At 38.3% G+C, this 13275-nt stretch overlaps 1 protein-coding gene across 1 annotated transcript; it reads right to left on the reverse strand.

The window, feature by feature from the left end:
- Positions 1-558: 558 nt before the first annotated feature.
- LOC139583819 (large ribosomal subunit protein uL15m-like) lies at positions 559-13273 on the reverse strand. Its single transcript, XM_071415345.1, has 5 exons — positions 13068-13273; positions 5343-5500; positions 4940-5105; positions 4506-4629; positions 559-1048 (listed from the first exon to the last, which is right to left on the reverse strand). The coding sequence occupies exons 1-5, from the start codon at positions 13170-13172 to the stop codon at positions 711-713; spliced, it is 891 nt and encodes a 296-aa protein (XP_071271446.1). The 5' UTR covers positions 13173-13273; the 3' UTR covers positions 559-710.
- Positions 13274-13275: the final 2 nt, after the last annotated feature.

Raw genomic sequence — 13275 nt, forward strand, 5'->3', positions numbered from 1 at the left:
CAATACAATGACATTCTAGACAATTCTGTGCTTCCAACTTTGTGGTAACAGTTTGGGGAAGGGCCTTTCCTGTTTCAACATGACAATGCCCCCGTGCACAAAGCGAGGTCCATATAAGAAATGGTTTGTCAAGATCGGTGTGGAACAACTTCACTGGCCTGCAGAGCCCTGACCTCAACCCCATCAAACAACAGGCCTAATCACCCAACATCAGTGCCCGACCTCACTAATCCTTGTGGCTGAATAGAAGCAAGTCCCCACAGCAATATTCCAATGTCTAGTGGAAAGCCTTCTCAGAAGAGAGGAGGCTATTATAGTAGCAAAGGGGGGACCAACTCCATATTAATGCCCATGATTTTGGAATGAGATGTTTGACGAGCAGTCGTCCACATACTTTTGGTCAAGTAGTGTGCGTAACCTAACCTCAATTTACTCCTCCATTCCCTATAAGCATTGATCATAAAGCATGGTGCCTTTCTTACAGAGATGTACAATAGAAATACATTATTTTCAGATTTTGGCTGAAACGCCCCTAAGACAAATGAGAGAACAATGGCATTAAATTATGAACATTTAATACAGTATTCACAGTACATCATTTGTGTTGAAAAAGCAGAATCTGTTGGAAAGTTGTGCTAAGAGACGTTTATTTTAAATCACCCATCATGACATTTATGTACATAAACGGAGCATGTTTATTTTAATCATTTTTAAGAATTGTAATATTGGAGCAGTTTGTCGTCGGTCGGTTTCAGAATCTTTTTCTCTGCCATGTTGACCACCCAGCCTGGCGAGAGGCCAAAGAAGATCTGTCTGGGGTCCTTCCTCATAAAGAGCATGTGGAACAACTCGTCTTTGGAAATGTCCGGTAAAATGTAGCCATACTTCTGGGCCAAGGCTATCCGTGCTTTTTGAACCTTCTCTGGGTCTGCCAGGTAACCACGGTTGGCAGAATCTGTGTAGTACGTGACCATGTCCTCCCCAGGTAACATTCTCTTTGGAATGGGCTGTCCACTTAAGAAGAACGGCACAGGCTTACACAGGACCGCTACAGACAGAACAAAGCACAGAGTTACTACCCCTCCAAGTGTAAAGTGTAAGTGGCGTCATAGCAAGATGATTAAAGTTTTGGCTTAATGTGTTTCTATGGAGTAACACTTTACAATAAGGTTCTATTTGTAAAGGGTTTATAAAGGACTTATTACTACGTAAATGCATTATAAATCATTAATAAATAGCTTATAAGAAAACAAAATATCTCCAGCTATTAACCATTTATAAATGCACTTAACAAATGCGTTGCATAATCATGCAACCTTATTTTCAACGGTTGCAAAGTTAACAATAGTTATTTTCTCACTTTTGGGTATGATGCATTCTTGGGTATGATGCATTCTATATATTCATACTTGATCAGCTTTAATATTGCGGATAGATTGTGGCTTCCATCAATGTAATTGTCAGCATCATTTCCAACCCCCATATATATATATATTTTTGTCAATATATATAAATTATATATTTTTCTTTCAAATATATTTCCCCCTATACCCCAATGATGTGTCTCGCCCCATGTTTGAAACCCTGATGACGCAAATATATTTTGGGGTAGCCTAATGGTTAGAGCGTTGGGCCAGTAACCGAAAGGTTGCTGGGTGAAATCTCAGAGCTGACAATGTAAAAATCTGTCGTTCTGCCCCTGAACAAAGCAGTTAACCCACGGTCAATTAAGGCAGCCCCCGTACTTTAAATAAACAAATACAATTGGTACACTTATTTATTCCAGGAATGAAGGCTTCATCTCAAGATCACAAGTCACATTATTGGTGCAGTTTGCTGGTTTCTGAAAAACGTCCAACTTTGGAAGATCTGTGAAACGCGCTTAAAATAAACGACCTGGAATGTGCACAAAATGTTGTGTTGGCACTGACATTATGTGACAGTGCGTCGTGAAGAATCATGATGGACGTGGCTATGAGAAAGGTGCGAAGGCCAGACCAAAGAGATTGCGCAAAATAAACGTTGTTCACAAGATACAAATGTTGACAGCGGAGAAAGGGTAAATTCTCTATGCAATTTCTTTCAGTTTTGAATACAGAAGTTCTCCTAGATGATTTAGCATGCTGCTCAGCTAGCTAATGTTTGCTAGCACATCTGTCCTGCCTACATAGCTAGGAAACGTTAGCTAGCCCGCTAGCTAGCAGTAGATAAAACCTAAAATGTATTTTTGAATATAGACATTCTGCTTGACGATTTAACACAAGATACTCTTTGGCATGATATAGCTAACTAAATAAGTAGATCACGTTTGCTGGCTAGCTAGCTCGAAAAAGACACCCTGTTTTAAGATTTAACTTGCTAGCTAGCTAGTGTATTAGCAAAAAAATTGATAACTACCTAGCTAAGCCCTTTCATCAGTGTTAGCTAACTATTAGTGTTGGCAAGTAATGTTAAACACTAGCTATTATTATTAATATTATTAGCTAGCAGTGGATAACATAACTAGCTAAGCCTAAATGGTAGAAATTATGATAATGATGATAGTAGAGTAATGTAGCTAGCTAGTGTCTATGCTAAATTGCCATAAATTCCTCTCCCTAACATTCCCAACTTGCGGCCCCCCAAGTTTTCTGAACAAAAAAACATATATATATATATTTTTTCTCCCATTGTTGGACATAAGACTGTAAAACACCAGGAAATAAGCTCCAAGTGATTTTATTGTAAAAAATATGTTCCCAAGTATTCCCACGCATAATAGAGAGACACGTGATCGTATACAAACGTAAGCAAGGTTAGAAATTATTATGTTCCAGTCAAACATATCAGTTTGGGCTTCTTGCGGTCAATTTGCAGTTTACAAATGACTTGGAATTATGTTCTGGCCCCCCGACCATCCGCTCAGCAAACACATTTGCCCGCGGCTGAATCTAGTTGATGATCCCTGCCATAAGGTCTCAGACTCCAGGATGGGAAAATGCTTAACAAGAAAGAAACAGAAGGGGACTGTGTTGTATTTTAAATAGTTCATCTGTTATACATTCCTATTCTGACTTGTAAATGTTAAAAAGGGGAGAAAAAGACACCCCCTGTTTATCTGCATTAGATAGGCTACTCACTATACCAATGACAGGCTACAGATTTGAGTCCCCCCAATGTATCCTTCTATTAAATGAAATTTTGTTCTTACTATGTATTGCATGTTTGAGGAGGTTATATACTGTTATAAAATGTTTGTATCTTGACATTAATAAATAGCCAGAAGGTTTCTACTTTCTTTTAAGGTATATTTTTTTGAATATATAAATATTGGTAGGCCTAGCTCATTAATAAATGGTCAGTAGGGTTCCACTTTCTTTAAAAGGTTCTAGATCTGTTATTCTCATTGAAAGCAATAAGTGGTAGATCTGTTCTATGTGCGCTATTTCTATGCTTCCTGTTTTGAAGTTTTGTTTTTACCTTCAATTTTGTACACCAGCTTCACCCGCTAAAAATACAATATTCTGGGTTATGGGAAAATCATTTTACAGCGGTTTAGATGGTTCAATGATTGTCTACACAATGACTGCTTGTATTGTCACAAAACTGAAATTAGGCAACCAGGAAATGGCAGAGCGATTTCTGCGACGTTTAAAGGAATCTTTTCAGCAGTTATAAATATTGGTAACTAATTTGTTAATGGTCAGTGGATTGACACTTTAAAATAAGGTATCATTTGAGCAGTTATAAATGTTCATAGATCTGTTACTTAAAATAAGGTATACTTTTAGCAGTTATGCATGTGGGTAAATCATTTATAGGTTTGAGAGTTCACTCAGAGTTTAGACATACTTATAGGACAGTATTGGGTACTCATCACCACATACATGAGAGAAGATAGCACATAGTTAAGCATGTTCAGTCAATGAATGGTGGGTATGAAGACCAAAACAGTCCATGTTGTGAGAGGATATATCTTCCACTGTTACACAGACCAAAGGTATTAGGGTTACCATTTCACACCAGAGCGTTCACCATACTTGGAGAAGTGAAGTGGTAAGTGTGTGTTGATATAATCTGGTAAGGGGTAATAATTTAATTATGTCCTGGATGTAAATTTGTCCAGAGCATCAGGGTTTCAAACATGGGCCAAGACACATCATGAAAACAAAGCTCTTCTGTTCCTGGGACAGAGCACCAATGCATCACACCCAAAAGTGAGAAAATCACTATTGTTCAACTATGCAACTATTGACAATAAGGTTGCATAAGAGTTCATCAATATAAGCATTTGTAAGTGCATTTATAAAATGGTTAATAACTGGAGGTAAATATTGTCTCACTATTTGGCAAACACTGACCAGTTATTGCACTATTTTGACCAATGCGATATAACCGTTTATTAATGGTTTAATGCATTTTCAAATGATTAAATAACATAATTATAACCCCTTTATAAACACTTTACAAATGGAACCTTATTGTAAAGTGTTACCCACTACGACATTACCATCAATACTACTCACCGAGACTTCTGGGGTCATAGAAACCTGTAGTGACGATCCCTCCGTTTCTCTCAATGGCAGCAATGGCCTCCTCAGACGCCATCTGAACTTCTATGTTGACTTTCGCTGCAAAGATACCAGCACCCTGATAACACACACAATTGGATGCAAGAATAGAGAAAATAGATTTTCAAATCAATACAGAACGGGGAAAAAACTGCCTCTGGTCTAGCATAATCACACTACAATCTAATTAGCTAAATACTGCCCCCTACTGGCAAAATATATGTGCACTAAATAACAGATCTTCCTTGCTTTACATAAACATAAGTAATCAACTGCCTTGGTGGGATCGTGCTTCATCCCCAAGCTTCCGTAACAATGAATTCACACTCAAATCAAGCGGAGACACAGTCATGACAGCTCATAGGTGTAAATGTAGCCAATGTAAATACCTCGCCAACAAGCTGAACACCATAGTCCCTCTTCTGGGGCTGGATGGTCACTCCCCTGCCGTTGACCAGCTGTGTCAGGTCAATGGGCTGAGTGGGGTCAATCCGGCCCAGGTCAATCAGATACTGCAGCCTGTTCAGGGTCAGTGGCTGGTACTGAGCCCGCCGACTAGGAAGAAAAGCACAAATTTGTGAGCATAATCTCCTGTCCCTAAACAAACGGCTATAACGTATAGAAAATGTGATTGACATCAAGGCAATAACAACTACAGTACAGAGATACAGTATGAAAACCTACAAAGCCCTACTTTGTTGCTTCTCAGACTGCATCTCTGTATTGTAACATTATGCCCGTATGACAAACATGGCGTGTTCAACAATGCACATGGGACAACAATGTATTAACCTGTGTCCCTCATTGTAGCCGTATTTGGGGATGGCTAGATAGAAGGGAGTCTGACCCCCCTCGAACCCCAGGCGAGGTCGGTTGCCTCGCTGCCTCTCCCCTTTGTGACCCCGGCCACTTCTGTTTCCTCCATGTTGGCCTCTGCCTCGCTTCTTCTCCTACAAAATGATAGATGAGACAGAATTTGATTCACATTATCAGTGTTTGTGCTATTCTTTCTCCACTATTAATGTTTCAGAATATATTACATGTGTAACAATTGACATATTACATAGTAATCAAAAGTAAATTATTTGTCATTGTCACAATTAATTTATGCAATGATTTAGCTACAGATTGGTTATATCACATTATCTGGTATACAAAGATATTTATGACCATTATTTGGCGGTACCATGGCCTCGTTTCCCAGTTGTGATGTAACTTAAGGATTACAATGATTGTTCCAGATAAAAAGTTGTCTCTTAAATAACGATGTAAGTGTTTTCCCCAAACAAGCACACGGAGAGAACGTTTGCTAAGTCTGTAGTTGTCACGATCGCCATAAGGAGTGGACCAAGATGCAGCGTGGTATGTTTCCATCCTTTATTTTGGAATAGAAAACTCAAAGGGAAAAAACAATAAAGTGAACAAACGAAACGTGAAGCTCAAAATAGTGCTCACGGGCAACTATATCTAGACAAGATCCCACAAAGCACAATGGGGAAATGGCTACCTAAATATGATCCCCAATCAGAGACAACGATAAACAGCTGCCTCTGATTGGGAACCATACCAGGCCAACATAGACATATAATTCCCCTAGATAACCCACCCTTAATCACACCCAGACCTCACCAACATAGAGAATAAAAAGCTCTCTATGGTCAGGGCGTGACAGTAGTTAGACCATGTGTTGCTACCGATAGGATCAAAAGAAAAGCAGTGCTGCTCTCGGATCAGCTTTCACTATTCAAACCTTTCCATAGCATTATAATTACTCCACAATATTGACGACGGATCAGTTCCTAGAGTGATATTACCACCAATGGCTGCAAAAATTGATGCGGCTTATTCTAAATGCTTACCCTATATTAATGCACTAAATTAAGATTTGGCACATTGTGCACATGTTGTTATACATCATTAAATATATTTAGCCAAAATGTACAAACAGTATAATAGAAGTCATTTGAAAGAACATAACATTTATTTTAATGTGATCGAAATGTACAGTGCATTCGGAAAGTATTCAGACCCCTTTACTTTTCCCACATTTTGTTACGTTACAGCCTTATTCTAAAATGTATTAAATTGTTGTTTCCCTCATCAATCTACACACAATACCCCATAATGGGGCCTCCCGAGAGACACAGCGGTCTAAGGTACTGCATCGCAGTGCTTGAGGCATCAATACAGCCCCAGGTTCGATTGCAAGCTGTGTCATAGCCAGCCGTGAGCGGGAGATCCTTGAGGCGGCGCACAATTGGCCCAGCATCATCTGGGGTAGGGGAGGGTTTGGCCGGCCAGGATTTCCTTGTCCCATCGCACTCTAGTGACTGCTTGTGGCGGGCCGGCCACCTGCAAGCTGACCACGGTCGCCAGTTGTCCTCTGACACATTGGTGCAGCTGGCTTCCGGGTTAAGCGAGCAGTGTGTCAAGAAGTAGTGCGGCTTGGCAGGGTTGTGTTTCGGAGGATCGGTGGATACATCTCATTATTGTAACATGTTTTTATATTCGATGACGTCAACAGCTGGTATTCAACGGAGAGAGATGCTATGACATATTTAGTGCATTGAACTCAAAACGTTATATAACCTGACAAAATGTAATTTAAATATAAAACAAATACAGTGTAGTGATATGAATATCTGGTTAACTAGTGGAACCAGTAAGCTAGGTAGCTAGTAAGGAAACCTGAGCTTCGAGATAGAACTGGACTACCCTAAAATGAGGTAGTTGTTGATCAATATGATGAACCCGTATTCACATTTACGAACCTGATGATATAAAAACGGGGTGAACGTACAAATCACAATCGACTTATTACTCAAGAGTAATTTAGCTAACTCTTACTTAACATTATCATTTGATTTAGAAAGAATAGAACAACATAAATTTTAAGTCCATGTAGCTATATACCTGAGCACAGTGTTTTCAAAACATCCAGTACTTTCATGACATTCCCTTGACCTCCTTGTCTCTCTAAATGCCAGGGGTTTACAAAACATAACTAAAAGAAAAGCACCGTTTTCAAAACAAGTATACAAATGCATGGCTTATAATATCTGGAGACTTCAATGAAACACCTGATAACTCTTTAGATAGATTTCCACCTAGAATAGCTCAGAGATCTCAGAATAGTGACATTATCACCTCATTTTGCAGTAAACTGACAGTGGTTGATACATGGCGTTTCTTTAACAGAAACTTAAACAAATACACCTGGTGTAATAGGTCAATGATGGTCAGATCCAGAATTGATCTGTTTCTCATTTATCCCACACTTTTACAGTATGTACAAGAAGTAAGTCATAAACATGCTCCTTTGACTGATCATACAATTATTTTATTGACGTTAGAATGTTCTGAAAAATCCAGTGGCATTCGAGGATACTGGAAACGTAACAATTCACTCCTAAAGGATCCAGTCTTCAACAAGAACATAAAGAACTTGATCATAGACTTGTTTAATTCAAATGATTTAGAATCAAAGCATGGAAGTGGGAAATATTTAAATTCAAAGTAAGATCTATCGCCATTACACGCAGTAAGGAACTAAAGCAAACATTTTTGAAAGAAGATGAGCTTACGAATAAATGGAATGTTCTTTTAGAAAAGGATACCCTTTCAGCAGAGGAAGAATGAGATTTGAATACAGTGTCTCGGTATTCAAATCTCTGGAATAGAACTAGATCAAATGTACATGAATTTAGCTAAAGGGCCCTTTATTAGAACTAGAGCAAAATGGGTTGAGGAGGGTGAGAAAAACACAAACTATTTTTTTGCTCTTGAAAAAAGGAACTATAAGAGAAAATCTCTTTCTGCCATAAATATTGACAACGCCTTGTGTAAAGACCCAAAGATCATCTCTAGCTTTGTGTGATCTTTCTATGAAAATCTGCATCAATCTAATTTTAACGGGATTGAATGTGAACATTTTATAAAACACGTCCATGGTCATGTTCCAATGATTTCTGATGAGTTCAAGTCCATATGGGAAGATGAGTTTTCTATTGTAGAGATTAGAGATGCTCTTAAATCTATGAAGAAGGGCAAAGCACCTGGAACAGATGGTCTTTCTGTGGAATTCTATTTACACTTTTGGGAACATTTAGAGGGACCAGTATTCAACGTGTTACAAGAATGCCTAGCTAAGGGTGAGATGATAAGCGCCATGAAACATGGGGTTATTTCTTTAATACCAAAACCTGATAAAGATCCCCTTTTCATAGATAATTGGAGACCTATTACATTATTAAATATAGATTATAAATTGATAACTTTGGCATATGCTAATAGACTTTAAAAAAACACCTTGTTAATGAAACCCAAACTGGTTTCATGAAAGGTCACCACATCAGCTGTAACATTAGGTTCGTTTTAGACTTGATTGATTAGGCTGATTCAATTGAATCAGAGGCTATTATTCTATTCCTCGACTTTTGTAAGCATTTGATACAATTTAACACAAATTCCTAAGACATTCGATGTACACTATTGGTTTCGGAACTAGCTTTGTCTCTGTTATTAATACATTTTATAAAGATATGAATAGTTCTATTATGATTAATCGGAACACATCTCAAATATTTAATATTCACCCTAGTGTACGCCAGGGTTGCCCTATTTCAGCTTTCTTATTCCTTTTAGTTGTAGAAGTACTATCTATTAGCATAAAAAAAAAAAAATGAATTAAAAGGTATTTCAATATTTGGAAAATACATTTAAATATCTCAATTAGCAGACGATACAGCTATTTCTAAAAGACAAGGAACAAGGATACACTTAATATTATCAAATCGTTCTCTTCTGCTTCTGGTCTGGAACTTAACTTAAATAAATGTGAAATATTATCCATACATAACTCAAATTACCAATCTGTTGAGAATATTCCAGTGAAAGATAATGTGAAATATTTAGGGTTGCACATAGCAAAAAAAACACATTGTCAGTCAACATCTCAATTTCTCTCAGAGATGAAAGAAAACAAAATCCATCTTTAACAACTGGCCCCAGCGTGACCTCTCTATTATTGGAAGGTTTTTAATTGTCCAAAGCAGAGGGTCTGTCACGTTTTGTCTACCATGCTCAATCCCTATTTGAAGTGGATCAAACCAGCAAGGATATCAACAAAACTTTCCTAGACTTTATACGGAAAAATAAACAATGCAAACTTAAGAAGTCTGTAATATCAAACCAAAGAGCTGATGGTGGGCTTGAAGTACTAGATTTGATTGATATCAACAATATCTTTAAAGTAAACTGGATAAAAAAGATGTATGCTTAGCTCTGAATCTATATGGCACTTCATTCCCTGTCATATTTTTATGAAATTGGGTGGTCTTACATTTTTGTGGAAATGCAACTATTCTCCAAATGTCATGAAAAATACATTTTAGCCTGGAAAATAAGTTCTGTCCACAACTTCTCCCCACACAAGGCACTTCTGTGAAACAACAAAGATACTGTTGTTAAAAACAAGTATTTCTTCTTCCCGAAGTGGTTTGAAATAAATATTATATTTGTGCTTGATTTATTTGATAAAAAAGGAATTATTCTCTCATAGAAAGTTCTTAGAAACATAACTTCCAAATACATAAATTTAATTCTATATGTAAAGCAATACCTTCAGGACTTAATGAAATCTAATTTGTGTTTAGGAGAACATGTCAAGATAGATGCACAACTTACAGTGCAGCAGCTTGATGAATCCACAGATGTGGCTAACCATGCAATTCTAATGGTCGATGTCAGACACGTCTGGGATAATAACTTCGAGGAGCGGGTCCTTTTTAATGCTGATTTGCCCACCACCACCACAGAGGCTGTCTTTAACACAATGGATATGTACCTGGGCTCCGTGGGACTTGCCTGGGGTGGGTGCGTCGGTGTGACCACTGATTGGGAAGCTGCCATGACGGGAAAGCACTCCGGAGTATTACAGCGGATCCTGGAGAGAGCTCCAAGTGCAACCACTGCTTCCTACACAGGAAGGCATTGGCAGCAAAGGACATTGTGCCTGAGCTCCACACCACTCTCCAGAATGTGATCAAGTGTGTCAACTATATCAAAAAGAGTTTGACAAAAAGCAGGTGTTTCCAGGCCTTCTGTAGGGATATGGGGAGCGAGCGCCAACAGGTGCTTAATCATGCAGAGGTCCGCTGGCTTTCCAGGGGTAACGCGTTGGGTCGCTTTTATGAGCTTCGAACATTTCGATTGAGAGGAATGGGTCGCGCAAGTTGCTTAGCTGGCGGATATTTTTGATCATCTGAATTCGCTCAATGTGTCAATGCAAGGGAGGGAGGGGGCACAATCGATTTGAACAAAGGGACAACATGGATTTGCAGTTTGGGCAAGTTTCTAATGGGAGGATTGACATGTTTCCCAATGCTGATTTTGAGATTCAGAATCTGATCAACATACCACATTGCGATACACTGAAAAAAGAACTTAAACAGCATCATGTCAAGCTGCAGGGAAAGTTTTGCGACTAATTCCCGGAGGAGTGACTACTTCCCGGTGGAGAACAGGACACTAGACGACAGGACACCGGCCTCCTTTCGAGTGGAGATGGGAATCGTCACGTTGCCAAGCAACGAAAAGGATCTGCTGGTGGAGCTGTCATTTGATCGCGGACACAGCCACAGTTCTGGTGCAGAGTAATGGGAGATTATTCTGCTCTCGCCTGTAGTGAATCATGCTACCGTTCAGCACTGCTTATCTGTGTGAAAGTGGCTTCTCTGCTATGGCCGTGCTGAAAACTAAAAGCAGAAACAGACTGGACAGCCAGCAAGACCTCCGAGTTGATCTGTCAACCATCACCCCAGACTTCAATAAACTTATCTGAAGAAACCCCCAGCTTTCCCACTGATAGGCCACACACACACACAATAAATAGGTTAATGAGTTATTGTTCACTATGTACATTTTTTATTGTTCATTAATTCTGACATTTATATTACATTTTATTGAACTGGTTAAAAACGTACACCTTTAAAAAAACTTTTCAAGGTTGTGAAACTATTCACATGGTAATTGATGATTACGAATTCCTAATGATTGTTGTTTTTTCTATTTTAAGCACTGGTATGTGTTACTGTTCATTAACATTATTGGACTGGTTTTAATGTCATGTTCTGAGTCTGATAATTTATTACACTCCACAGGTGAACTGGTCGCCTAATTAAATGGCTTATTCTCTTGAACTGATAATACATGTTGTTTTCTCAGTTAATCCAGGCTGCATCACATCCGGCCGTGATTGGGAGTCCCATAGGGCGGCGCACAATTGGCCCAGCGTGGTCCAGGTTTGGCCGGGGTAGGCCGTCATTGTAAATAAGAATTTGTTCTTAACTGACTTGCCTAGTTTAAATAAAGGTTACATTTAAATAATTGTGAAAAATATTTGAATGACTTTCTTTAATACCATAATAGTAGACTGTGAGACAGTCTATTTTGCAAGTAAAGCCTGCCCAAGAAGGCAGCTGCAATACAACATTACAAAATGTAATAATCAGCAGTCCATAATATTGGGTCGCGACGAAATTGTCATTGTCAAATTTGGGTCCCCAAGCAAAACCATTTGAGAACCACTGACTTAGAGGACATATGACTTTTCTGTGATAAAGAAGGGGAAACTATTATACACTTTTTATATGAGTGTGACTCTGTGAAGTTATTTTAACTATTTAAGAGTTAAGGATTTACATGTTTTATTTTAATAATAAGACCCATCTATTCAAATGAAAACAGAACTTCTGAATTAGTCGTTAGTCGTTAATTTCATTCTCTCTGGTAAACTTTATATAGACAAAAACAAATATTTTAAATCTGTCCCCAAATGCAATATATATTTCTACTTCAAATCCAATATTTAATAAAATCTCTAGAATTAGTCAATAACAACAACAAAAAACGCTATTCTTACAACTCTATCATAGGTTTGTACATTTGTAACCCTTGACCTTATTTTAGGAACTTTAACTTGTGAAACTCAATTCATGTGTAGTGATTAAAAAAAAAATTTTTTTACTTTAATGTTATTTTATGTTTCTTCAGAGAAAAAATACGTGTAGTGACATCCTATGTTTGTGTTGTTACTGTATTGTAATTTGACATGTAATAATAATAAAAAAGGATTTAAAAATAAAAATAAACATGCTATGACATAAACATGCATAGCCATCTCGAGACAACTCGGATGTAAAATTGTTTTTTCTCGAAGGTGCAGGGATGTCACATCTCCTATTTTATACCAGTAAGTTACACTCGTAACAACTCAAGCATTAGGAAACATCTATTTGATCAAATAAACCTCACGTAGCAAATAAGCCATTATTTGTTGTTGTTGACCAAATTCGACAGCAAGAACTCCTTGCTTGGTGGGCGAATAAACGCCACCTGTTGGAGGGAGACAGATTTTACGCCGAGTTGGGCCCTCTTCCTCTCTGACTATTCTAGCCATGACAGCTAGCTTGCTAGCTTTTCAGCAACTTTTGGGCTAGCTAATACACGCATACTTACAGCTTTCTTTGTCCCCGGTTCCGCTCGCAAGTTTGCTAATGTAATACGAGGCAAATTCTGCAAAATATCTAATGCCTTCCCACCAGTTTTTTTGGTAAAAGACATTGTTCTCTCCACATGCCAGTGTTACCCAAGGACAAAATCAGGAACCATGGATGTGGCTCACGTGACGTGACATATTCACATGCCGGAAGCGGAAGTACCATTG

The sequence above is a fragment of the Salvelinus alpinus genome, chromosome 8 (assembly GCF_045679555.1).
Source record: "Salvelinus alpinus chromosome 8, SLU_Salpinus.1, whole genome shotgun sequence".
In the NCBI taxonomy this organism is placed as follows: domain Eukaryota; kingdom Metazoa; phylum Chordata; class Actinopteri; order Salmoniformes; family Salmonidae; genus Salvelinus; species Salvelinus alpinus.